The following is a 27,406-nucleotide window of genomic DNA, read 5'->3' as shown; positions in this document are numbered from 1 at the left end:
AGAGCCGTGGATCTTGGGGTCCCCTTTCGAGGTGAGATTCTGCCCACAGAAAATGTTCCATACTCCTGAGAAGGCAGCTGTTCAGGCTGCCCACATAGTTGCAGCTCCCAACCAACCAGAGTGAAGCAGATGCCGGAGTACTGACTTAAAAAACTACAGCAAATGAAGATTTATTGAAAACAGCAAGCTTTCAGTAGGACACATCAGCTGAGATGGTAACTGCTCAGGATGATGTGTATAAAAGCCTCAGCAAAAGAAAACCAACTTAAAACACATCGGACAGAAATAACAACAGAACATAACAGGGAGAGCCGTGCGCCTAGACCTGCAAGCAGCACAGACCCAATGTTGACTGCATACCCTGCCTGGGCCCCAGGGCAGAGCTTACACTTGCCCTCTAGGACAATGCTCCAAGCAGTGTAGAGCCTCGTGGGACCTCGAACCATAGACAGTTCTCAGTCACTCCTCACCAAGCACATAAAGACCCTGACTAGCCCTGTGTTCCCCATCTAAATTCCCACTAACTAGAAGTGTGTAGCAAGACACCATAGCTGTCAAAAACAAAGCACCGTTGCAGATGTTGGCAGGTGAAGCACCCCACAGAAGGAGCGTGTTCTGCTACAGCCGTCCCTGCTGCCACCCATGTGCCCTGCCGTCGTCTCGTCGACCTGTCCTCTCATCGGCCTGTCCGTATGCTGCGGCAGATCTGGGCAAGGCGGCTCTAAACAAGGAGAGAGGTCATTCAGGATGAGGCTGGCATGCTAGCCCAGTGGGCTCTGGTCTACTCAAGCACAGGATTGGCTTTAAAGACATGTTTATTTTTATTTTATGTGTGTGGAGGGGTCTAGTGTTTGTGGAAGCCAGAAGAGGCACTGGAGTTCCAGATAAACTGCCATGTTTGCTGGAAGCCAAACCTGGGTTCTCTGCAGGAGCAAGTGCTCTTAGGCACTGAGCTGTCTCTCCAGTTTCCCAAGCCTGGATCTGAGTGACTCTTCCTTCTGTTTTTTTGTTTTTTGTTTTTTTTTTCTTTTTGTTTGTTTTTTGTTTTTTATTTGTATTGTAAACTAACCAGTGAGTAGGTGGAGATTCATTTCTTAAATGAGACAGTGAGGCACACGGACGCTGGAGGATGACTGTCACCTGATGTCTAGGAGACCTTAGTCATAGTTAGCATCTCAGCCCTCGGCTTGTCCTATTCCTGTGATACCCTTCACTGACGTACATAAGGGGGGGGGGGGACTTCCAGCAGCCATGCCTGTAGCCCAAGCTCGCACCCTCAGCCAAGCACAGGTGACGGACTGATCCTCCTGAGAGTTTAAACTGAGACAGCAAACGGAACAGTGCTGACAGTGGACAGTAAAGTGAGAGCTGGCCTACGCTCCTTACAGCCCCACAAAGGCCAGTGTCAAGGGCAACCTCCTCCCCGTGGAGACCAATCTGGGACTCACCGAGAGTTTCTTAATGTTTCCCAAGGCCTCTGGATTCAGCTGAGCAATATCAACCCTCTGCAAGTCACTGGCCAATAACCGCAAGCTCTAGATACGGGGGAGAGAGGGTGAAATGACATAGTCTTTCAGATTGAACACTCCAATCAGTGTACCCAGGGTCTCCTTGATAATTCTGTATATAGTGATAGAAATCAGCCAAGAAGGAGAAATGACAATGAAGGTGGATGTTAGACCTCAGGAGACAATGACACCATCAGTGCTATCAATGGGCCACTGGCTCAGTTATACAAGCACATGACATTGGAGGTCAGTCCCCTCCTCATGCAGGCTGAATTGGTAACCTGCTCTCCCAAGCATCAAGAAGCCAGGCCAGCCTGTTTTAGGATCTCTGAAGACTGCTGAGTTGGAGGTCCACTGGCCCACCCAGCTGTGCCTTCCTCTGCACTCCCTCTCGTACCCGTTACCGCACATACTACAAACAGGAACACTCCAAGCCCACTGTGCCCACTGTGCCCTTGCTCCTCAAGGGCAGCAGAAGGCAGCTGAAGGGCAGCTGGGCCTCGAGCCTGGGAGAGAACACTAGCTCCGAGTGCTGAGGCGGTGTGATGAGGACCCACCCTCTGAGCGACTCTTCAGAGTCTCTGAAGCAGGTGCTGGTGGACAACTCAGGGAAAAGAGGTCTCACTGTGCAGCACACTGTAGCTTGGCTTTCCAGGGCGCCACTTACCGCACCGCCACCTATGGGCACACTAAGGGAGATCTCTTTGCTGTCTGCAAGAGGGCTGCCGTTGATGGAAATGTTGTAAACCTGCTCTTTGGCTGCTGGAGTGCGGAGCCCTGGAGTCTTGAAGACCCTAAAAGGTGGAGAACTCTGTGAAGATGGCTGGGCAGACTGAATAATGACACCTTCACAAGCCCTTCCAACTCCATCTTATCTCAAGCTGTAGTTTTCAAGTCACACATTCCTAAGGTGGCAGATTCTAAATTTAGGGAAACATTGTTTAAGCTGTAATGACTGAACACAGCTGGAGAAAGGAAGCTGCACTCATCAAACATGCATCCAGCAAAGCCAACTTGTACCCAAGCAAATGGAAGGCCAAAGCTCTGCACAGGTGCCCATCACCCACCCATCCACAGAACCAGACACATGGGGTCCTGTGCTCCCATCCTGAGGAACTCTCCAGGTCAAAGGTAGCTGATTCCCAGACACCACAGTGACCTCCAGACCACCACACCGTTACACATTTCTTCCAAAATGGCGTTCCTGGCTATCTCTAGAAACAGTGGAACAAGAAAAGTAGCAAGTCTGCTCACTTCTTGTTCTACTCCTTACAAGTTACAGGTCTTAATTCCTCATTCTTCCATGGGGAGCCGAGCAACAGGGACACACACCATCCTCACTGGGTATCTTGTAGCCAGGTTGGCCTTAAACTGGCTGGCTGTATAGTCAAGGAGGACCTTGAACTGATCTTGCCTCCAACTCCCGAAGGCTGGGATCTCCTCCTTAAAGACTCTGCACAGGTTTCCTACCTGGTCAACCAGCCCCAAGGCAGGTATTAACTTCTGCTGTAAACAGTCTTACTCTGTGGGCTTCAGGAAAGGTGGTATCACTTTTCTTCTTTCCAAAGTACAGAAGTAAGCAACTACTCATTTAAATGCCATCTGACCAGAATCAGAGAAGGCTATAAAAGCAGAGGCTTTCCAGTCACCACAGGCCTATGCTCTTGTCAGGTGAGGAATTGAAAACAGGGTCAGGGCAGGGGCCAACAGTGGGAACCTCAGCCATGCTCTGAGGTGTCCCACGCCACATACTCAGGTGCATCGCTTGCACTACTGACTGGGCTCCAACCAATGCAACGGTTGCTCTCAGTACTCACCGGGAATCAAACCTTGGTGTCATGCTTGGGGTTGGTTTCACCAGAGACGGCTCCAGCCTGCTCATAGCAGGCGTCACAAAGTCATGGCTTAACCTGCAGGTAAGATACAGCCATGAGGGGTTTCAAGTCACAGGTGCAAGGATGACAGTAGCCACAGTCACATGGTGTCCTGCACCCATCACATTGTGTAGCCTCCGAGCTGCCTGGGAGGGAGCACTGTTCATCCATTTATGGTTGCAGATGTTCATCATAGTAAAGAATTTCCTTACGATCATACAGTAATGAGGAGCAGACAGGCTGTCCCTGCAGTCTGTGGCAGCATGGGAATTCCTAACCAGGTGGAAGAGCCTGTGGACCAGGAAAGGCCCCCATTCTCTCTGGCAGCTGGCTAATATCTGCAGTCAGTGCCCTAGTATGGCCTGCTCGACTTCAGAGACATGCAGCCACAAGTCCCCAAGTTGTTGTCCCTTCCTCACAAAGGGTTCCCGTGGAGTCCCTGACATCCATTTGAACCCATGGAGATTCCTAACTTAGCAGGGCCAGGAGGGACATTTCAAGAAAGCATGGGGCTGAAAAGGGGCTCTATGGTTAAGAGCACTTCCTGCTTTTCCAGAGGACCCAAATTCGGTCCCCAGCGCCCATATCAGGCAGCCCCAGCTGCTAGCCCTAATTCCCCAGAGCCTTGTCTGCCTCTATGTCTGCCACACTGAAGGGGATTCTCCAAGAAAAACAGATAACACATCTATCCCTAGAAAACCAAGCACCTTTTGCTTTGGCTTCTTCCTCGTATGGACTGGGATCTCTTCTTAGACGGAAGGCATCTTTTGACCTAAAGGCACAAACCGGAAGACACTTAAAGCCTGGCGAAGAAAAGAAAGATAAAAAACAGAGAAGAACTGGCTTTTGAAAGGAAAAATAAAACTCAATATAAGAGGGTTCATTACAGTTGAACACAATGGCACCAAGTAGGCTGAGGCAGGAGGACAGTGAGTTTAAGGCCAGCCTGGGCTATACAGTGAGACTGCCTTATACATAACCAAACACACAGGGGCTACTGTAGAGAATTTAGTGGTTAAAATATGTACAACTTGAGAACTCTTGTGTGTATGCACGTGTGTGCACTCAGACACAGGTGGACCTGTGGAGACCAGAAACAGATGCTGGGTGTTTTCCTTTAGTGCGTTCCACCTTGTTCGAGATAGGCTCTCTCACTGAATGTGAAGCTAGTCAAGGTGGCTTGTTCCCACTACTTCCCTAAAGTACCACTATAGGGTCACCCAGGACATCCTAGGTGCCCAAAGCAGGGAATCCTCTGCAGTCCTCACCTGGTCTGGAAATGCCTGACAAGAATCCCATGCCTCTCTCCTGACCCACCATCTCTCTTTATGGTTGACTGTGTGAGTTTTCATCAGGAATTCCTTTCCTTCTCCCCTCTAGTGCCCACATGAATAAATGTAGAAAGACCCAGGCGTCAGAATCTCTCTCCTCTCTCCACCCTGCTGAGCCCCATCCTGGAATTCCATCTAGCTGAGGTGTCCTAGGCAGCCAGGGAAGGCACGGGCAGGCACTCCCCTGGCACCTTAACTAGCCACTCTGCTTCCAGGTTCCCACAGCCACAGGACAGCCACTGTCCAGTCCAGAAAGCATTTATCCTCTCTGCTTTCTCCTTTCTTAGGCCAATCGAACATACTTTTCTTCATAGAATGCACCCCCAAATCATCCTTACTTTATTTTTAAATGGGCATTAAACTTCAGGTTATCCTGGCTGGGTCCCTTGCCCTCTTCCATTTATGCTGGGTAGTTGGCTTTTACTGGCCTCCATTTCTCTTGCAGCTTCTATCCCAGCCAAACCAAACCTCTTCCTGATCCTCACAAAGATTCTCCTTGCCTGTCCCAAGCTCTTGTCCCCTTCTATGTGTGTCCTAAAGTGTCCTGCTTCCTCCTCTTCCTGATGCACACTTTATACTTGCACCGACGGGCAACCTGTGTTCTCTGACAGAGTACAGTCTTCTCTTCTGTGAGCTCTGCCAGTATGGCACTGTACTCCACATTCAAAAAAACAAACAAACAAACAAACAAACAAACAAAAAAACCCTGCTTTATGTTCAGGGGTGCTTTGTCTGCAGGTGTATATGTGTGACACTGTGCCTGGGGCTGTGGAGGCAAGAAGACATCAGAGAGCTCCGGACTGAAGTTATACACAGTTGTGAGTCACCGTGTGGGCACTGGGAAGTGAACAGGGGTCCTCTGCAAGAGAACCCACCCCATGCACTAACTGCCAAACCATGTCTCCGGCCTCAGCCCACACATTTCTGTACTTGCCAATCTCCTGTTAGCTTATTCTTAACAAAACTTGACTCCATACTTACTCTTGCAGATCGAAGATTCTTATGGCTCTTTCTTCTTCTTCCTCCTTCTTCTTCTTCATCTTCTTCTTCCATTATCGCTTCATCCACGGCGATTACCTTTCGCTCTATAAGAAACAGTTTTAAGAGTTACTTCTGTCAGAACCTGTTCTGCTCAGTGGGGTTCATAACACTTCCTTCCATGTAAAAGCCCCTTAAAGGTGAGAATTTGTTACTTCTACTGGAATCGTTCATTCATCTTAAACATCCCCAGTAATCCTTGTTTTTTCGAAGATAATTATGTCATTTATAAATAGTAATGTAATAACTAGTAGTTTTTAACCTGTGTTTCATATTGTCAATGGGTCTTTTGTTCATTCAATGCACAAATAACAACCACAGGCACATTTTAGTTGTCTCAGTTATAGACAAGTCTTCATTAAAGTCAGCCGGACTAGAAAGCGGCAGCGCCGGGTGTCATGCTCATCCCATTTTCTTCTTTAGTAGTCTTTCCGTTTGTGTGTGGTTTTGGTTTTGTTTCTGAGACAGGGTATTGCTACACATCCGATGCTGGCTTCACATTCACCATATAACCCAAGCTGCCCTCGAACTTGGATTTTTATCCCAAGTGCTGGGATTACAAGTGGATGCCATGGTTCTTGGGTCAGCTCTGTCTTAGAGCACTGGGCTGGTCCTACAGTGCTAGTACACCGTTCTTCAACCAGTCGATTGTCAACTGCCTTTGTTTACATCCTCTTATATTTTACAAAAGATTTCCTGGAGGGTGAGAGACAGCACAGTTAAGAGCACTTGTTGCCCTTACAAAGGATTTAGCTTCAGTTCCCAGCACACACGTGGTAGCTCCCACCTATGACTCCAGTCCAGGCATCTGATGCCCTCCTCTGACTTCCTCAGGCACCAGGCATGCATGTGATGTATACATAACTTTATGTATGGACACATAAAATAAATAAATCTTAAACAGAACAAAACAAATTATTACCAACAAAACATTTTGTTACATAAATAGAAGCTAGGAGCTAGAAAATCCCAAGCAGGGATTATATATAGAAAATTCAGGTTTTTGTGTGTTTGTGTGTTTGTGTGTGTGTGTGTGTGTACACATTTAGCCAAGGCTGGCCTCATACTCAACTCTGTAGCTGAGGCTGAGTTTGAACTACTCACACCCTGCCTCCATCTCCCAAGTACTAGGAGGGCAGCTGTGTCCCACCATATGTGGCTTTGCTGTTCATTTTAAAACAGCTTCCCATGAAGGTTTAACATCAAAGGGTTGTAAGAACACTTGCTAACTGTTGGTTGATGATGGTCCTGCTGTGTTTAGTCCCAGGGATGAACCACAAGACACAGCCCACCTGCTAACCCTCGCTCAGGTAAGCAAAACTTACAGAACTCAAAGAGAAGGTGATTTTATCTAAATACCTAAGTGACAGTGGAGGTCAGACGTAATGGTACACACGCCTTTAAGGCCAGTGCAGGGGCAGGTGGACCTCTGCCAGTTCAAGGCTAGCCTAGTCTATATAGTGAGTTCCAGGACAGCCAGGGTCATGTAGACAGATCCCATCTTAACAAAACCCAAACAAACAAACAAGACAGAGATAGAGGACCCAGCACAGTAAACAGGACTAGGAATGCTAGCCGAGTCCCATCCTATGTGCAGCAGGCAAACACTTCGTGCTCTCTTCAGTCTACAGGACAGGTGTGATGGATGGAAGCTCACAGAACTAGCAGTGGTTCTGGTTCAGTGTTAAATGCCCTGGAAAGTGGCCATCCAGGCCATGGTTCAGGCCTGCCCTCACCAGGGTTGAATACATCGAGCTGCACTGAGCAATGACAGTGACATGTGCTCCACTTCTTCTTTTCTTTTTCTTCTTTCTTTCCTCCTCCTCCTTCTTCCTTCTTCTTCTCTTCATCCTCTTCTTCCTCCTCTTCTCCTCCTCCTTCTTTTTTTTTAAAAAAGGTCCAGGCTCTAATTCACCCAACTGGATACCATGCTCATTACTTATAGCTTGGCTTCCCAAATGGGCTGCCAAGACAATTCAGGAGGTAAACTTGTTGCCACCATGCCTTATATCCCGAGTCCAGTCAGTCCCTTTGACTCACGTCTATAGTGAGAGAGAACCGGCTACTGTAATCTGTCCTACCAGCATACACCACCCTATTCCCAAATAAGTAAATGTAACAAGTCTCACAGTATGGGGCATACATGTGACATGATTTTGCACAAGTCCATCCATGAATGTAGCCACAAGAACTCAAATGCTGACAAAAGTGTTTCTCAGAGATTCTCCTCAGGCCTGCCGAGGATGCCAGGAAGTCTCACTCATACTTCTGGGCACTGGCACCGAGGCCTGTCTTCAGCAAAGATTTCCCCTTCTTTGATTTTTACTTTAGCTTAGTCTTCCAACCATTGAATACAGTGACCCAAATCAAAATTTGATACTTAACAAAACCAAGGGCCAGAGAGACACACCAGTGAGGCCCGGTCTGGGTAGCCAACAAAGCTCCCTAGTTTCAGCTCTCTGGTCCACAAGGGTTTGAAATGCACGTACACCAGGCGTACTGGCACTGTCTCTAACCTCAGCACTGAACTGAGGCAGGAGGATAGCCAGCTCCAGGCTCACTTACTGCTGCACACTGAGACTCTGACTTAAGGTCTTGGGAGATGATCATGGATAACATGCTTGCCGTGTAAGCAAGTGTGTGAGGACTGAGGACTGGAGCTCAGACACGCAGAACCCGGGGCAATGCCCGTCCACATCCCAGCCTTTGGTGGATGGAGACAGGGCATGTGACATGCTGGCTAATTAGACTGGCTGAAGAGGCAAGCTGAGTTCAGCAAGAGACTGTCAATAAAGTGGAGAGTGGCTAACACCCAAGATCAGCAGCCTCTGCCTCCACACACATTCACACATTTATCTGCGCTCTCACACACATCATACACATAAAATTATACAAAAGAAAAGAACTCACTTTTAACAGACTTCAAAGGTGTCTGAATAGCTTCAGCTGTTAAATTGTTTATTTCTGTGATGTCTCGATCAGCCTGTGACAAACAGCCAGAAAGTAGTAGGCTTAGTCTAAGAAACAGTAAGTCAAGATACAAACGATTATAAACCTATCACACAACTCAAGGCCAAAGACCTTGCCCACAACTTGCTTCTGGCTATGTCTTCTTTCCTTGTTCTGGTTCCTTGTCTCTTCTGTCACAACACAAAGGCAAACCACGATTAATTACTTCACTTGTTTAGAAAGGAGTTGACGGATTTGGCTGTGTTCATGTACGTACATACGTATGTATATGTATACACACATACACACATACACACACACACACACACACACACACACACACACACACACACACACTTTGCAGAATGTGAAACCCTTTTTCCATTTTATTTGCATATTAGTTGTTTGAGACAAGGTCTTCCTACTCAGCCAAGAGGAGACTGGGTTCATAGTCAGTGCTTCCTTCATGGGACACATGCAAACATGACTGACACAGGAGGATGGGACACATGCAAACATGACTGACACAGGAGGATGGGACACATGCAAACATGACTGACACAGGAGGATGGGACACATGCAAATATGACTGACACAGGAGGATGGGACACATGCAAACATGACTGACACAGGAGGATGGGTAGATGACTAGAGACCGCAGACAGTGATCAGGGATCACTCTGAGGCTGTCTATGCTGAGCAAGAAACAGTTCTCTAACAGACTAATGTTGTCTAGCATGCTGATAAAAAGGAAGCGGGACACTGCTGCCAACTTTGCACCATCTGTAGTAATGACTGCAGGCTCTGAGCTCACCGCTGGTGGCAGGCCACTGACAGTGTAAGAGTTAACACTACAGGCCTGACTACAAGGTTGGATCTTGGCTGTCTAGTGAGACCAAGGATTCCAGGGCTCCTCATTCCTGCCTAGAATAGCTTTCTCTGTGCTTAAATTTCATGCAAATAAATATAGTTTACATGTTATTAACACCTGCTTTTCTCTGCTAGGCAGAGGACGCCCAAGTGCCTAAGACTCAGGAAAATCTATATGGAGTTTTAAATAAGCTTGTGTACTTAGACAACAGCTCAGGTACATTGAATTAAACTTGTCCTGTGATTCCACTGGAGGGAGATTCCTGGAAGCTTATACCTGGCTTCCTCTGGTTTTGTTTTGTTAAGACAGGATCACTCTATGTATCCCTGGCTATCCTAGAATTCACTATGTAGACCAGGCTGGCAGCAATCTCTAGAGATCCAGCTACCACTGCCTCCCGAATGCTTGACAATGGGATATACCACCCTGCCCAGCTGCTTGACTTCTTCTGAACTACACAGGACATGTCCTATTTACCTTACTCATTCTGCTTTGTACTCTTGGGATAAGTGTCATTGCCATGTATATAACTATACGCTGAGGCTTGTGAATCTTCCCAGGGAATTACCACACCTGTAACTCTACTTTTTGCAAGGCTGAGGCAGGAGGACCAACATGTTCAAGGAAGCCTGGCTACATGGTAGCCTTGGGAGCCCCAATAAACCTAGGTCAGAGCCTGGGGGCCTAAGTATCATTCCTTCCCTGGGCTTCAAATCAAAGCTAAAGTTGGAATTCTTTCAATTTGGTGTGGTAGTGTTAGCTCCCTCACACTGCAGCATAAGGCATATTTGCAGTTCTGTATATCTGCCTAATTTAAAATGAGAAAGACATATTAGCTAATGAGTGTGATTCATCTAGAAAGTTTTGAAACATTAAATCTGGGTCTCTGCAAAGGGACGAGTGAAATGAGTCATGGAACTTATTGCAATGAGACAGAGTGTGGACTAAGATGCTTTACCAGCTCCTGGTCTGCTTCACAGTTTCCACCCTTCTAGAGCACACAATGCCAACGCTTTACCTTTCCCTAACTCAAGACTGCCTTCTAACTATCTTTTAACTTCTGACACTGATGGATACCTGCTGCTCTGCAAGGTCAAAATCATTCTTTCTCTGTCCTGTCCAAATGGTGGCAACTAGTAACATGGCTGCTGGCTATCACAGATGTGGCTACTGCCTGAACAAATAAATCCTTCCTCCCTCTTTGCTGCCTTCAGTCTTAGGAGTGAAGCTAAGAGAGAATATCAAAAGGGTTACAGTGCACTGAGTCTCTAGAGAGTATCAGTATCACTTCAGCAGTGTGGCATGGTAAGGCCAGTCTCTATGTTACCCAGTCTCCTAGGCTGGGTCACAACTTAATAGATTTAAAGGGACTTAAGCTCTAAGGTTTTCTACTTCCCTTGCAAGTTTAGGGTAAAAGACCACAAGGAAGCTGTCAAAATAAAACTGGTTCCCATGGATGGTTTAGGAACGACAAATCCACCCTTTCCTATGATACTCTGCATAGCATGAACCATGGCTGTGATCAAAAGTGTGTGCTTTTCCCCAAACCAAGGCAGGATCCTAAGATGGCCACCATTAATTCAACTCTAATGCTATCCATCTAAGAACACTACCAGATCCTGTGATCCCTCCCACTACCTACCTAACAGCAGCCTTAAGTTACCTTCCATTCTGATCCACTGGCTGCAAATAGGGGTCCCCACTACTGTGTGAGTCTAGAGCTGCTCTCTCGCTCTCTCAACCCAGAGAAAGACTTTACTTCATATACTTATGTGTATGTGCATGTGTCTAAGCCCTCGTGTAGTCAGAGGACAACTTTGATCAATTACTCTCTCCTTCTACCATCTGGGCCCCAGGTATTTAACCCAAGTTGCCAGTTGTAGTGTCTACCTACTGAGCTATTTTGCCAGCCCTACATTTGGCAGTTTATGATAGAAATTATCACAAAGGCTATAGAAAGAGATTGTGGGAGGATAAAATATCCCTTCCCAAACACACTTCTCTGGCACCTTTCCAGCTGGCTACTGAGAATCACAGACCCCTATGGTGGCCAGGTTGCCTCTGAGCAGCTCTTCCTTTGGTGGAGTCCACTCTATGTTCTCTGCAGTAGCAAACAGCAGAGGCAGGCAGAGCCTTGCCAGTGGAGTTCCCAGCTGCCTAAGATCTGCACAGGCAGACTGCATGGCTAACACTGGCCTAGCCAGAGGTTAGATGGATGGCCCAGGAGACTGCTTATGTGAACAGGATAACCTTTGCTCTTCTTAGGATCTTTTCCTCACCTCCCATAATTTGCAGTCACCTCCTTCCCATCAAGGGTCTCAAGCCCCTATTTTTAACCCTTTATTTTAAGTTTCTTTCCCTACCCTCATTCCCATGCTGTGCACCCCTCCCCACTCCAGTAGCTCTCAAACCCTGTTTGTTTAGAGGTGTATGGAGGAACACAGGCATGACTGACTGTTGGCCATTGGCGGTCAGCTTACTTTTAGGCCTTTAATCCTCTGAGGGTATAGCTTAGTTCGCCAGCAAACAGGACCTCATCCAGGATGTCTGAGGACTTTCCATAGGTCACTTCATTAACACAAACCCAGGCAAGGCTAACAGATGCTTGCTGTGACTAGCAAAGGACTCTCACCACAGAACAAAAGGCCAACTATTCTAATATAAGATGGTCTCATTTCTGTAGTCTTATGAAACTATAAGGGGGCAGGGAGTAGGAACTGGACAGACAACTCTGGTTGAAAGTAATAATTGTTCTTACAAAGGACCCAGGTTCAAGTCCCAGGACCTACATGGTGGCTCACAACCATCTGTAACTCCAGTTTAAGGGATCCAACACCTTCTTCTGACCTCCATAACCAAGCATGCATGTAGTATACACACATGCAGGTGAAACATACATACACATTAAATAAATAAACCCTTAAAAAGAGGAGGTGATATAGAACATGTGGGCAAGAATGTAGACAAAAATCCTCCAACTATACTTATATACATTTGTTCTTTGGTACCCATGGAGGTAGGCAGGAAGATCATGAGTTCTAGGCCAGCCTGTGTGATTTCTCAGGAAATCAAAAAGTAAGTAAAATGGAATAGTATTTGCATATAACTTAAAATGCCTTATAGTTTGTTTACTTTAAATTTTCTCTAAACAAATCAGAACATTTAACACGAGGTAAATACTATGCACAGTTGCTCAGTTGTAGCAGTTAGAGAATAAGTATGTAAATATTTAGTGTAGATACAATCTATTTTTTTCAGAACATTTTGACCCATAGTTGGTTGCAAGCTCAGAAGAGGAACTCAGATGGAAGGGAGGGACTACCACAACACACACTCCTCTTTTAGGACTGAGATCTCGTTGGACTTCATGTATGCTGTATCTTGACACAAGTATAATAGTTGACACAGATAATATCCCCTGACAAAACCTTTTCTACAGTATACACCCAGTAGTTAATTTTTGTGTGTGTGTGTGTGTGACAGAATTAAACTTACAAACTAACCACTCAAACCCAAGACGGTCCACTTACTGTTGCCGCCTCTTCCAGGGCCTGCTTGTTTCCTCCTAGGGCTGCAAGCAGAACATATTTCGTTACTCTCAGCTCCAGGTGGTGACTGCCTTTCTAGAACTGTCAATCATCTTTCTCAAACGGGGCAGCGAAGCCTTCCCTCTAGCTCTGTCTTTAGATCTCTCTCCAGGGTGGCCTTCCGAGTCACAGCTAGTGATCCTGCCGTCTCTGTTCTCAGAGCTCCTGTTGTTTCCCAGACATGCTACCCTCACACTCAGAGCTTTGATACTATTTCTTCTGCGCAGTACACTTCTCTGTACCCTAAAAATGTCTATTCATTATAAAACTAGGCTCAAATGCCACATTAAGACTGTTAATACTTTTATAATAGACTGCTTCAAACTGTAAATACTTATATACAAAGTACAGCAAATTATTCAAAAGCTACTAAAGCTATTTAGGTGTCTACTCCTGCCAGAACTGAATTCGAAATATTATCCCTTGGTCCTGGCAGAAAGGTATAGAATGAAAGCTTGGGTGCACTCCTCATTACAAATCTTCATGGGCCCAGCGGTAATGGCACACGCCTTTAATCCCAGCGCTTAGGAAGCAGAGGCAGGCAGATCTCAGAGTCTGACACCAGCCTGTGTTACAGAATATTTGTGAACCTCAGGATTGTGTTGTTTACTAGAAAAACCTACTTTTATTGTGGTGTGGCTCAGCCTTAACACACACCTTTATTCCAAGAGTTTTTTGCTTGAGTATTGTAAACATGAAGTCAAGAGGCAGAGCAACCAACCAGCTGACAGGAAGTGAGCATAGGATTATTAAGAAAACCATAGAGAGTAAGAGCAAGTCAGGAGGGTGGATAGACACATAGGAAAGCAAAAGGGAGGGGCATTCAATTTGATGGCGGTTTCTTGAGATGGCCTGAGAGGCATGGCTTCTAGGACATCAGCTGAGGAGGAAGGTCAGCTGGGTGTTTTCTCTGCTTCTCTGAGCTAGCAGGCTTTCACCCCGGCATCTGGCTCCCAAGTCTTCATAGGTAAAAACTGAACTATTGAGATTTTGTTAAATCAACAAGCCTAGTCTAGAGAATGAATTCCAGGACAGCTGGGGCTACACAGAAAAACTCCGTCTCAAGAAAAAGACAAAAAAACAAAACAAAACAAACAAAAAAAAAATGACCACAATTTAAAAAAAGAAAAAGGAATCCTTACGGAAACCTGTGTATACAGTTAAGATCTTGGGTCTTACAGACAGAATGCCTAGGGTGTAGACGGACTCTGCCTCCATATATAAGAACCTGAATCATGAATCTCTCTGTGCCCTAACCTTAGCATTATAAAACTTCTTTACTTTCCGGCACAGTGGCACAGGGCTTTGGAGACAGAAGCAAGTAGATTTCAAGTGTTTTCAAGGCCAGCTTGATTTACATAAGAATTCCAGAATAGCCAGGGCTTCAAAGAGAGCTTGTCTTAAAAAACAAAAACGGCTTATCCTATTAATGCTTAATTCATACTTACTGGCAACTACTCCCATCTTTTTTGTAGTACTTGTATTTCTAAATTCTGTATGAATTTTTAAGTGGTCCCTCACTACCCTGTAAGTGTCTAGGAGCAGGGACAATGCCTGCTTTTCCTAGGTGCATCTTTAGTACATAGCATAGTGACTGACACTTAACTTTGGAGAAATGAATGAACAGATGGATTAATAAGGCATGACAGAAGAATCGTGATGCTCTTGTGAGCAAACCATGCACTTCCACCTAGGAAGAAAGAGACACACTGGTACATATTAGTGATGAGAAAGGCAAGAAAGCGGTTGGGAGCTTCCATGTTTCCTCAGAGAGTTCACAAGTGATCGGAAATGGGTTGAGATTTTTCTCAAAAAAACACTCCTATTTTTGAAGTCCACAGGTGATGTGTTCCTTTTTAAGTTGGCAACTTCCGTAAGACAGAAGCTGTTTGAGGTTACTGTTCTGATTTGAGCTCTGACAAAACCAAATCTTTTCTTAATCTACTTATTCATTTTAGAAGGCTGAGTCTGCACAAGTGTATCTCCAATGTGCGAGTTATGTGCACTTGATATTCCAGTGTGCCCAGAAATCAAACTCACCACGGCTCCTTTGGAACTGTTAACAGAAACCCAGTTCCAGAATTCTAAAATATTTGTTACCTGGCCTGTTAAGGGCAATGGTTTGCCTACCCACGGGCTGGATGGCAGTTTCAGGTGGGACTGAGCAGTAGGGTCCTCCCCAAAGTATGGACGTGCCCTCCTGCAACTCTCCCCTTGGACACAGAGATGCTGAGAAAACATGATGTGTCCTGGCCTTGTAATTCTCTCCCTTCTCTGTAAAGCTGCAGGAAAACTTTTATAGCTCTACAGTGTGCCTGCATCCTTGCCTATTGGCAGGTAGGCTAGCCTGGGCTAGGTCATGTCAGTGTGGAACAGCCTCCCCCTACCTCTGGAAGCCTTCAAGAATCAGAAGCTCACTTTGTACTATGGATTTGACACCTCTCCCTCTCCCCCTCCCCCTTTCTCTTTCTTTTCTCTCCCTCTCCCTCCCTCCTGCCTCTATCATGCTATCTCTGGTATATCTCTTCTAAAGCTCTCCCACTCAGCAGTGAGGGTAAGATGCACTATCCTAACAACGCTTATCTGAAGGGTAATTCATGACACTTCTTTCCTATGGGCCTATCATTCTTTTATAAGTTATGACAGATGGCAATTTCCCGCCGGTGGTTATTTTAGACCTTATTAAGAAGGGGACATCTGAATGTCCCTATAGGAAGCTTTCAAGATAAGCACTAGTTAGCCACAGGGAACACGCTAGCAGCTCTTACCGAAGTAGTCAAGCCAGTTCATGACTTGCAGCGCTTTGGGGAGCCGAAGGACCTCGATGTTGTAGAGATTTTCCACCTCTTTGAGGAGGGTCTGTCTGTCGGATTCAATTTGCTTGATTCGAACTTGCACTGCAAAGAGGTGAGAGCGGACGGATCCCGCGTCAGGTGTGCGAAGCCGTCACACCTGCGTCCCAACCCACTCAAAACTCACGATCACGCTAATCCACCCCTTACCCTCGCGGTCGAAGTCCTTCAGGAAGGAGGCAAGCTTCCGGCTCCGCAGCGTGTTGGTTTTGGTCCCGCGGCTGCTGCGTTTCTTGGAAGGCATGGCGTCAGGGTGTGTCGAACGAGGGGTCGAGCTGCCGGGTCAGCGACTGAGATGGGGAAAGAGGGCGTGAGCAGCGAAAGTTCAGTCGTTGGAGTCTAGGTATCCAGAACTCTGCGGAAACGTACCTGCGGGCCCCAAAACACAGACTCGGAAACCTCACGGCTCCAGGTAAGTGACGGGCAGCGGCTCGGCTAACCGCCACCCAATTCAAACTCAACGGACACAGCTTAGCCAATAGCAAGTCGCCGTCTTAGGACGGTTCTCACAATGCCCAATCACAATAAAGCTTCTTCTCCCTCCGACAGCCAATCCTCATAGAGGACTTCAATGACCAGAAGTCATTGCGGCATACGCCATCTTTTCGCGACTCCAGAGTGGTGAAACTAGACTGGTGAGTTCTCACTGGTGAATGTGCAGACAGTGCCAAGCGCAGTGTAGTCTCTGATGTACTCAGCGTTGACAACCCAGGATTTACGTTTTCCTGTTGATTTAGGAACAGGGCTGGAAATCTTAAGGAGAGGAGACAAGATTCTGGCTCCTGAAGCACAGGTCCGGGGATGGTCAGAACCCAGGGACTCGCAATCTAAAGCAGATCGTCCTGTCGGGAAGAAACCCCTTCAGAAGACCCGAAGCAACAGTCCTGTGGAGAGCTGGTAAGAGGACAGGCAGAATCACTATTCTTGAGTGTCACCAGAGACACAGCTTCCCCCTACCACCCTCAGCGACGTGAGGAGTTCCTCTAACCTTTTAGGGACTTCAGCTCAGTTGGTGGCTTTGACGCTGAAAAGAATGCAGCACTAGCCAATTTATGAAGCAGAGTTTGAACGAACACATTTGATACGGGGCTCACCATATAACACTGGCTAGTTTGGAAGTCTCTTTGTAGACTAGGTTGGCCGTGAACTCACAGAGATCTGCCTGTTTCTGCCTTCCTTGTGCTAGAATTAAAGGTGCATTCGACAGCTCCCAGCTTAAAGCTGTCTTAAATACAGGCTTAAGCACAAGGATTATGAAAGAGGCACCTAGGCATAAAATAAAAGACACTTTCAGGCTGCTCAAAGAATCTCAGAAAGTTAGACATAGCCACGTGGGCTTGCTTCTCCAGGAGATCAGCAGTTGATTTTCTTTTTTTTCCCCCCAGTTTCTTGAAACAGGGTTTCTCTGTGTAGCCCTTGCTGTCCTTGAACTGTAGACCAGGCTGGCCACAAACCCCAAAGATCTACCTGGCTTTACCTCCAGATTGCAGGAATTAAAAGTCACACTACATTAGCCATGTATCCTTATTGTGGTGGCTTTCAGGTTACATTTTTTTTTTTTTTTTTTTTTTTTTTTTTTATAAGACAGGGTTTCTCTGTGTAGCCCTTGCTGTCCTTGAACTGTAGACCAGGCTGGCCACAAACCCCAAAGATCTACCTGGCTTTACCTCCAGATTGCAGGAATTAAAAGTCACACTACATTAGCCATGTATCCTTATTGTGGTGGCTTTCAGGTTACATTTTTTTTTTTTTTTTTTTTTTTTTTTTTTTTTTTTTTTTTGAGACAGGGTTTCTCTGTGTAGCCTTGGCTGTCCTGGAACTCACTCGGTAGACCAGGCTGGCCTCGAACTCAGAAATCCGCCTGCCTCTGCCTCCCAAGTGCTGGGATTAAAGGCGTGCGCTACCACTGCCCAGCTAGGTTACATCTCAAAAGGGATTCTAAAAACCCTTGTAATTCCCTTTACACAAGAACTTGTCTGATAAGACAAGTAAGTGAGGTGGCTTCCGAGATTCTTTGATGGTATTACAATCTAATAAAGTGAAATCAGGAACTCTGATGGTTGTTAAATGGGGTAGTGTCGGTCTTTTCTCTGTAAATGGAATTTCTGGTGAGATTTCTAGAACACGGAAGGTTTACAGCTGGGAAGGAAGAAAGGCCTTAAGCAGTTGGTAAGTGTACTGCTGGAATTCTCACTTCATTGTTGGCCAAAAGTGTCAACTTGCTTCAAGGATGAGGAGTTCTTTTTCATGTTCCCCAAAGTCTCCCTACCTTTCAATATTACTGTGGAACTATTGGAAGACCAAAAGCAGGTCTTCTCATGAGGTCAGAGATATGATTCACCCTCGATGCAGACCCTTTCAGTGCCCTGACTCTCTTTTATTTTGTTTTTTTCTTCCCAGAAGATGGCTCATGACCAGCCTCTGCTGGTCGTGCAGGAGGCACTGAAGAAGTGCTTCCCTGTGGTGGAGGAGCAGCAGGACCTGTGGCAGAGTACTCTGCAGGACTGCTCACCCCTCCTGTCCTCTCTCAGCAACCTGGCTGAGCAGCTGCAAGCAGCACAGAGTCTGCGGTTTGAGGACGTGCCAGCCCTTTGTCCCTTTCCAGACTTACAGGAACGGTTGAGGCGCAAGCAACTGGAGGCTGGTGACATTGTTCTGGACAAGCTAGCTGAGAGGCTGTAAGATGCTCTGTGTCTCCCTTTGTTGATGGAAAGATCTCAATGCTGCATGACATCCCAGCTTCAGTCAGGGTGGGCCTACAAAAGTTGACAAAAGCAAGCCAGGAGTAATCATGCAGGGGGCTAAAGTTGAATGTCTGTAAGTTTGAGGCCAGCCTGGGCTACATTGTAAGACTACGTCTAAAAAAAACAAACAAACAAACAAACAAACAAACAAACCAGGCCAGGTGTTTAATCTCAGCACTAAGGAGGCAGAAACAGGCAGATCTCTGAGTTCAAGGCCAGCCTGGTCTACATAGAGAGTTCCCAGACAACCAGGGCTACACAGACAAACCCAGTCCCAAAATAAGTAAGTAAACAAACAAATAAATAAAAATAATCCCAAACCAACTAAATGAAGAAGTTATAAAAGCAGATAGAAAGAAGAGCAGAGGAAGAATGCAGTCCTCTTCTGTAGACAGCCTTGCTGTGCTGTGGGTCAGTGAGAGCCAGGACTAAGGACTGTATGTGTGGTACCCTGTACACCTCTGGCTTATCTCTGGTCATGAATCTGGAAGCAAGAAAACGGAAAATCAAACTGTCCTGAAATCAGAGCCAGTGAGAAGTAGAGCCGGGATTCTGAAGTGTGCCTGTTACTTAAGCTGGGGCTCTTCACCACCACTTGGTTCTACACACAGTGGATACATGTAACTAACTAGTCCATGAGACAGTAACAATCCAGGCGGTGCACAGATACTGTTTTCCTTTGTCTATAAGCAGGACTTACAGACTTGAGGGCTTTGGATTGTTTCCTGTTTTTACACCATAAGCCGCAGTCAGATATTTAGAGCTAGAGTTCTGGGCTAGGGGATCCCTTGTCCATTGGGAAGTTGCAGCCTTTGTTTCAGTGATGGGTCTCTTAGAGTCAGCATTAGAATAATATGTAGGCACTGCCAAAGGCACTTTATACATATCATCATATTTATTTTTCTAGTGGCAGTTCATTCACTGATTCACTATGTGTTTGCTGTTCTTGGAAGACACAGTGAGCAATGGAGACTTTATTCACAGGGGAAATAACTCACTTTCTCAAGCAGTCTGTACACACTGAGCCCACATTGCCATTCAACAACCGGCCAAACAAGGACAGTTAAGATGGCTCAGTGGGTAAAGGCACTTGCTGTGTGAGCCCGATGACCTGGGTTCCAGCCACAGGACCCATGAAAAGGTTGCAGACCAGAGTGGACACCATATACTGAATTAAAAAGGGTATATGTAGCCCAGTGGTAGAGCACTTCCCTAACATGGGTTAGGGTTTGAGTCCCCTCAGAAACAAAACTTCAAAATGGCAGTAGTGGTTTGAGAAGCCTTGCCCCTGTCTTGTTTTGGAATGCTGCCTAACACCCTGCTTTCCCACAGAGCCGCCCTCCTTAAGGTTCGAAACACCGTCAGCAGCCATGTGGAGCGGGTGTTTCAGGTCTATGAGCAGCATGCCGCTACACTTGACTTTGAGAGCATCCTCAGGCCCTCGGCTGCCAGCCCCTCCGTGGCTGACATGTTGGAGTGGCTGCAAGACATTGACAGACATTATCGAAGCTCATATCCTTCCAGTGCCTCCTGACCCCAGAGCCGCCCCTGAAAGCCATGCAGAGCGGGTTCAGATTTTACGGGTCAGCAGGCTGTAGAATTTGTTGCCGTTCTCTAGTGCTCAAACTTAGATTCTTCTTGTGCTAGTCTTTTTCTTTAATAGTCATTCCTTACCATTTATCTGCTAGGCACTACTCTGAGTGCTGGGAGCAGGCGTAAAAATGGGGAGTGTATGGTGTCAGATGTGGTGAGTGCCAAATAAGGCAGGGCAGGTGAGAGGAGGTGGATGAGGCAGTGACATCCTGAGACAGTGATGCTCACAGCATTTGAGCAAAGTTTGAAAGAGGAAAGGGACGAGCCATGTGGGTATTCAGAAGAAGAGTCCAGGCAGAAGGTCCATGGAGTGAGCGGCCTGGGTGGAGCATGGCTGGTACATGCAGGAACTAAGGCCAGTGGGCCGAGGACAGGCGAGGGCCTTGGTTTTTTTTTGAGAAGAATCTTGAAGGTTTTGGCCGTTTCTCTGAAATCAAAGTTCTCAGAAGCTTTAAGCAGAACCACATGGTCAAGACCTATGCTTCACAGTGCTGGCCAGGTCCTGAAGCACAGTTGACTTGGCGGGAAGTGAGCCTGAGAGCAGATCACTGGCCGCAGTTCTGGCCTTTTCTTGATTCTGACAGTCTGTGACTGTCATCTGACCCTGGTTTTGCTCCCTTTACTGTTGCTCCTAGTCTTGAGTCTCAGTTTCCTGTGGCTGCCTCCAGCTGGTCACTTAGTGAACTACAAATTCAAGTTTAAAGCTGTATGTGGACCAGCAGTGCCCACTGTGTTACTGATTTTTGTGTTGTGATCAAGTATCCGACACACGGCAGGACGGACAGATTTGTTTCAGGTCATAGCTGAGGGAATATATCCATCATGGAGGAAAGCTCACCTGCATCAGGAAGCAGGGAATCCTGACTGCTGGTACTCTGTTCACTTTCTAGTCATTCTGGGACCCCAGCCCATGGAATGACACGGTCCACATTCAGAGGGGTCTTCCCACTTCAGGTAAACCTTTCTGGAGACACTATCACAGACAACCTGTGTCATGTTTCCATGGTGATTCTAAATCCAGTCGAGTTGACAGAGGAGATTGTCACCTAATTTGGAAATGTAGGGATGGCCTTCCTCATTTCCTCCATTTTCTGTTATAACTGCAATGCGGTACTAGGTGTGCTAGTGGCGGCCACTAACACTGATGTCACTAAGCACTGCCACAGGCTAGGTGCTGAAAGGCACTGGTCGGCTCTGCTGCTCTGCCTTTGTTTGCAGTCACATGGCTGAGATGGACCACATTCAGCAGTAGTCCCATAAGAACGCATGACCTAGTGACACAGACATCTTGGTTTAAGTAAGTTCCTTTTTTTTTTTTTTTTCCCTTTTCCTGAGCAATCCTTAACTTCTGGGCAGGTACCTGAAGAGAAAATACCTTCTCTCCTCTATCCACTGGGGAGACTTGGCCAACATCCAAGCACTGCCCAAGGCCTGGGACCAAATTTCAGAAGATGAGTGCCAAACGCTTGTGTCAGGTACTGGTGTCTACCAGTCCTGTGCTGCCCTCCTTCCCCTGCGGCTGGCCTCTTTGGAGGTGCTGTCCTTTTGGGCCTTGATAAACCTGATGCCTTGTACCTTGCTTCCTGTTCTAGATATCCTGGTGAGTGTCTCCTTCTTCCTGGAGGAGCCAGGAGGCTGTGCAGCGTCTGGAGATCTGGAGCACCACAGTCGAGGGCTGCCATTGCTACCCTAGGCTATTTCTAAGGGTCAGCATTGCCACCTGAAATACCAATGCCTGTGGTAGAAGCCCCTAGACTTCTCCATGGTAGGCCATGGCCACGGCACCTGTGGCTCTGAGAAGTGGATAGAGGCGGAGGAGACAGGAAAAGCAGCGCTGATGAACAGTGTCCACCAGGACAGGAAAGGACAGAAGGCTAAATCGTGTGGCACTATTGCCTGAGTCATCTGAACCACCTTCTCTGGTTGGCCCAGGTCCTGGTTCTGTGTGTGTCAGTATCCTCATCCTTAATGGCTTAAAGATACGAGTGGATCTGAGAGTCCAGGGTGAGAGCAGTGTGTGTGGGGGGGGGGAGGGGGGCGATAGGGTAGGGGGTGTGGCAGAGTCAATCCCCCTGCAAACCCTAAAAAAGGGAGGGACTGAAGGAAAGGGAACATTTAAAATGTTTACCCTTCACAGATACTCAAGCCAAGTTCCATTTTCAATGTCAGCCACCAGAGGGCGACGGTGCAGCATGAGCAGTTCTGAATACCTTGTTCTTGAGGGAGGTCCCCTGTTGCTGTTAAAAGTGACTGAGGGCGTGGTGGGGAGCTGGATATCCCACCCAGGACTCGGGAGGCAAAAACAGGTGGATCTCTGTGATTTTGAGATCATCTTGGTCTCCATAGCTCCAGGCCAACCAATGCCACATACTGAGACTGTCTCCAAAAAGAAGAGGTTATGGAGAAACAGTGGGATTCCCCAAATGACAGGGCTGAAGGGCCTCTCACTGGCCACATTCTTCTGAGTTTGGGGTGACTGGCCAGATAAGAGGATGCCGGCTGTGATGGTTGGTTTTTATAGTCCACTTGATACATGCAAAGTCACCTGGGAAGGGAGTCTTAGGGAGGAATGTTCTAGATTTGGTTGGCTTGCAGACATGCTTGCAAGATTTTCTTACCTGAGGTGAGAAGACCCATCATGAATGTGGATGGCAGCATTTCATGGGCTGGAGCCTGGGTCAGAGGAGGAAGAGTAGGCTGAGCACTTGAACACACACTAACCTGTTGCCTCTGATGGAGCGTGCTGTGACCAGCTGTTCAGGTCCCTGCCTCGGGGACTTTCCATAGTGATAGGCTGTAGCTTCAAATTATGAGTGTTAATAAGCCCTTTGTCCCTTCACTTGCATCTGTCAGTATGTTTTATCATGTTTTAGGGTTCTCTAAAGGAACAGCACTAATGATAGAATGAATGAATGAATGGAGAGAGGGGTATTGGGGGCCATGAGAGGGAGGGCAGGCAGGCCCAGAGCAAAAGCTTTCTTCTTCTATATGATGTTATGTGGGCTCCCACAGAGAGGTGTGGCCCAGATTTGGGATGGGTCTTCCCACCTCAAATAATCCAGATTTAGGGTGGGTCTTCCCACCCCAAATGATCCAATCAAGAAAATGCCTTTAAAAAAGAAAGAAAAGAAAATGCCTTACGGGCATGCCCAGTTGCTTGAGTCTTAGTTGATTCCAGATGTCAAGTTGACAGTGAAGATTAGCCATCACATGCAGTAACAGGAAGAACTGAGAAGCAGCCTTGAGTTGGTGCTGAACCTTGCCTTCTGTGCAGCAGCCACTGCCTTGGGGTCCTAGCTTCCCATATGCTTATATAAGTCAAGGTTGCATGTACAGCCCTGGCTGTCCTGGAACTCACTCTGCAAACCAGGTTGATCTCAAAGATCTACCTCCCGAGTACTAGGATCAAAGGCATGCGCCACCGCTGCCCCCCAGCTGAGGATGGACACTTTAAAAAGAAAGTGGCTTTGTTTTCTTACTACATTTTTTTTTCAATTAAGGAAAAAAATTAAATACAGAAAAAGCATAATGCAAAATCCACTCTAATGTTTTGGTCTGTATCCCTTTCCTGTTCTTCACAAATTTCAAAACAAAAACACTGATACAAACTCATTCTTTTTAACTCTGTGGATAGTGGGACATCTGTAAGTAAGTAAAACTGTACTATATAGAGGATATGACACTTGCTAAATATATTACTGTTTTACTTTTGCTTTTTATGCATGTTTGTATATATGCATACATGCGTTTGTGTGTGTGTATGTGTGTGTGTGTGTGTGTGTGTGTGTGTGTGTGTGTGTGTGTGTGTGTGTGGTGACCAGAGGATGACTTTAGGTGTTATCCTTAGGAATGCCATCGTCCCACTTTGAGGCAGGGTCTCTCATTGGCTTTGAGCTTACCAGTTAAACTCACTAGGCTGGCCAGTGAGCTCTGGAATCCTCCTCCCTCCATCTCCCCAGTTCTGGGATTGCCATACACTTGATGATCTTCCTCAGCTTCTCAAATGCCAGAGTGAGAGGTGTGTGTCGCCATGCCTACCATGAGTATTGAGCCTTATGCTGAGCCCTGGGTATAGAGATGGAAGAAAGCCACTGGGAGTATTATAGTTCAGGCAGGATTTTTTTCTTTAATGTATATGAGTGTTTTGCCTGCATATATGTCTGTACACCATCTGTGTGCCTGGTGCTAACTGAGGCCAGAAGAGGGCATCAGATCCCTGAAACTGGAATTACAGATGGTTGTCAGCTGCCATGCAGGTGCTGGGAAGTGAGTGTGGGCTTTCTATAAGAGCAGCTAGTGCTCTCCACCTTTGACATATCTCTGCAGCCCTGGGCCAGACAGTTTTGAATTCATGTTTCTAAAACTTAAATGTGCATGTAAATGACCAATATCTTATGAAAATTTAGATTCTTGTTGAAGGGGCTCTAGCCGGCCTGAACTGGCCAACACGGCTCTGGTAAACCTTGCCCTTACACACACACACACACACACCCGCCCCATCCCCTCTGCCTTGTTAAAAACCAGTAGATCACATTCCTAAAGCTAGTCATCAAGGTCTATTCCTTTATTTGGTCACTTCCTCTGACTATGGCAGGGTCAAGCTATCAAAGTATTGAAGTTCAGCAATCAAAAGCCCCCCTTTGGCTCACCTAATTAACACAACTAATTAAAATTAAACACCTCATCCTAACCTGGTGTTTCCCCTTTGCCTTTATGAAGTGCCATTTTCCTGTGGGCCACGTCTGTCTCCTCTTTATCCAGAGGCAGTCCTCTGTCCTCCAGAATAAATACCCCTTCCCCCTCTCCCTAATTCCCTGGCCTTCCCTTTCTTCCTTGTCCTCTGTCTCTTGTCTTTGCCTCTTATTCTCTGCCCTGTGTCCCTCTGGGGCAAATAAATCTCCTTTGTGCTGAGAGCTTGGTCTTGGAGGTCTTGGGCTGATAGTGACCTTTTACACTCATCTTGTAGGTATGGGACGGACCCAGGAGTCTGTTCTGATGAGATCTCAGGTAATGTTAATGCTGGTGGCCTAGGCATTGTAAAGAATCAGATTCTGAATGTGATTTGTATTATAAAGTAACGGAATGGGTCTAGATGAGGTCGAAAGCACCGAGGGAGAAAAGACACTGACTGCATGGGGACTACTTGATGGAGTTGTGTATCGGCACCGTGCGCAGACCACTGGACGGAGGTTGCCGTGTGTACCAGCACCATGCTTACATTTACTCCCAGAGCCCGGCGCGTTGATAAAATTCAGAACAAAACTGTGTAGAGTTCATAGGATGGGCTGACAAGACCCCATCTGTGAGGGCAGCTTGGGCCAGATTGTGTAGAATCTTGAGTTTGCACTTAACAGTTTGTATTGGGGGAGATGGCTTTCAGTCAAGTGCCTGCTGAACAGGCCTGAGTGTTCTTGGCATTCATACTAAAGCCAGGTGCAGTGATGTGGACCGGTGATCTCAGTTCTGGGGGGCAAGACAGACTCTGGAGCTTGCTGGACAGTGAGTGAGCTTCAGGTTCATTGAGAGGTCTTGTCTCAAAAAGGGGGAGTGTGGAACAATAGAACTAGACCCCTGACATCACATGTGCATTTGCATACACACACACACACACAAGTTCTTACCTATAGCACAAAATATACTCGTGTGTGTGTGTGTGTGTGTGTGTGTGTGTAGTTGTGTGCTGTATAACACTTCAGCCATTGAAAGACTTCATTCAGCTAGCAGACTTCATATGAAGATGTAGAACTCTCAGCTCCTCCTCTACCATGCCTGCCTGGAGGCTGCCATGTTCCCATGAACCTCTGAACCTGTAAGCCAGCTCCAATTAAATGTTGTCCTTATAAGAAAAAAAAGAAAGACTTCATTCTATCTAGGAGGATGGTCCCATAACACAGTATTGCTAATGACATCCTAGGCATCTTTGCTGAAACACACCCTGTGGTTTGTTTCATACAGCACAGTCACTGATGTGTGAATCAGTGAGTGGACCTGCATTAATTAGTACAGTCGTGTATATTAAATGTTTGCATAACAAAGCTAAGTCTCCTTGAGACAGGTTTTTATTTATGGTGTTTACTATTAACATTTTTTTATGTATGAGTGCACTGTCACTGTCTTCAGACACACCAGAAGAGGGCATCAGATCCCATTACAGATGGTTGTGAGCCACCATGTGGTTGCTGGGAATTGAACTCAGGACCTCTGGAAGAGCAGCCACTGCTGAGCCATCTCTGCAGCCCCCACTAATAACTTACTAAAGTAGAATTGGCTTTTTTTTTTTTCCACTCTTAGGTTTTCTATTAAAATGCTCCCTTTTCTTTTTTTGCAAAGAATGGATTTTAAGTGCCTGGTGCCTGTGGAGGGCAGAGGAGAGGATTGGATCCCCTGAACCAGGGTTACAGACGGTTACAAGTCGCCATGTGGGTCCTGGGAACTGAGCTTGGGTCCTCTGCCAGAGCAAGTGCTTTTAACTACTGAGCCCTCTCTCTAGTCCCTAAAAGACTATTGTCTTCATTATTATTTTAGGCTTAAAATCTAAAATAAATGTGATTTATTTGTTGAATAAGGTACATATTACCTGAAGTGTAAAATTCAGTGAAAAATTCTCTCCCATCTGCCCAGTTCCCCTCATTGCAGACAGCCAATGCTGAGAGCCTCTGGTGTCTCTATGTGATGGGTATTCGCTGAGGTGGTCCCTGGTGAAGCCACCTCTCATGTTTATGACCCTGTTCACTTTTTGCCACCCTTTGATGTCGGCCACTTTGTAGTTCCTCTTCTAGTGAATAGAACAGTGAAGGTTACTTCCAGAAATAGGTTATAAAAAGCACTGCTTTTCCAGCAGCTAAGAGCACCGGTTGCTCTTCCAGAGGATCCGGGTTCAGTTCCCAGCACCCACATGTTGGCTCACAACCATCTGTAGCTCCAGCTCCTGGGGATCCATTGCCCTCACACAGACATATGCGGCAAAACACCAATGCACATGAAATAAAAATAAATCATCTAATAAAAGAACACTGCTTTTATTTCGGATGCTGTCTCTTGCTCTTTCTTGTATCCCTC

The 27,406-nt window shown here is 46.5% G+C and overlaps 2 protein-coding genes across 3 annotated transcripts; one reads left to right on the top strand and one right to left on the bottom strand.

Annotated features, from left to right (window-relative positions):
- Positions 1–145: 145 nt before the first annotated feature.
- On the bottom strand, positions 146–16,513 carry Cdca8 (cell division cycle associated 8). Its single transcript, XM_034502803.2, has 11 exons — positions 16,380–16,513; positions 16,161–16,300; positions 15,927–16,055; positions 13,102–13,142; positions 8,662–8,734; positions 5,695–5,798; positions 4,090–4,154; positions 3,326–3,418; positions 2,176–2,302; positions 1,449–1,535; positions 146–721 (listed from the first exon to the last, which is right to left on the bottom strand). Exons 2-11 carry the CDS (start codon positions 16,252–16,254, stop codon positions 677–679), a joined length of 858 nt encoding a protein of 285 aa, XP_034358694.1. The 5' UTR covers positions 16,255–16,300; positions 16,380–16,513; the 3' UTR covers positions 146–676.
- A 43-nt stretch (positions 16,514–16,556) lies between these two features.
- Airim (AFG2 interacting ribosome maturation factor) lies at positions 16,557–24,066 on the top strand. Of its 2 annotated transcripts, XM_034503891.2 has the most exons (6): positions 16,557–16,645; positions 16,748–16,907; positions 18,411–18,688; positions 20,087–20,266; positions 21,704–21,822; positions 21,940–24,066. In XM_034503891.2, the coding sequence occupies exons 3-6, from the start codon at positions 18,414–18,416 to the stop codon at positions 22,038–22,040; spliced, it is 675 nt and encodes a 224-aa protein (XP_034359782.1). In that variant the 5' UTR covers positions 16,557–16,645; positions 16,748–16,907; positions 18,411–18,413; the 3' UTR covers positions 22,041–24,066. The 2 variants fall into 2 exon arrangements, with proteins under 2 accessions (XP_034359782.1, XP_034359784.1); XM_034503893.2 differs by lacking the exon at positions 16,557–16,645 and having other exon boundaries at positions 16,652–16,907; positions 18,414–18,688.
- The last annotated feature ends 3,340 nt before the right edge of the window (positions 24,067–27,406 follow it).

The sequence above is a fragment of the Arvicanthis niloticus genome, chromosome 5 (assembly GCF_011762505.2).
Source record: "Arvicanthis niloticus isolate mArvNil1 chromosome 5, mArvNil1.pat.X, whole genome shotgun sequence".
NCBI classification, from domain to species: Eukaryota; Metazoa; Chordata; class Mammalia; order Rodentia; family Muridae; genus Arvicanthis; species Arvicanthis niloticus.
This window is presented reverse-complemented; position numbering and strand designations above follow the sequence as displayed.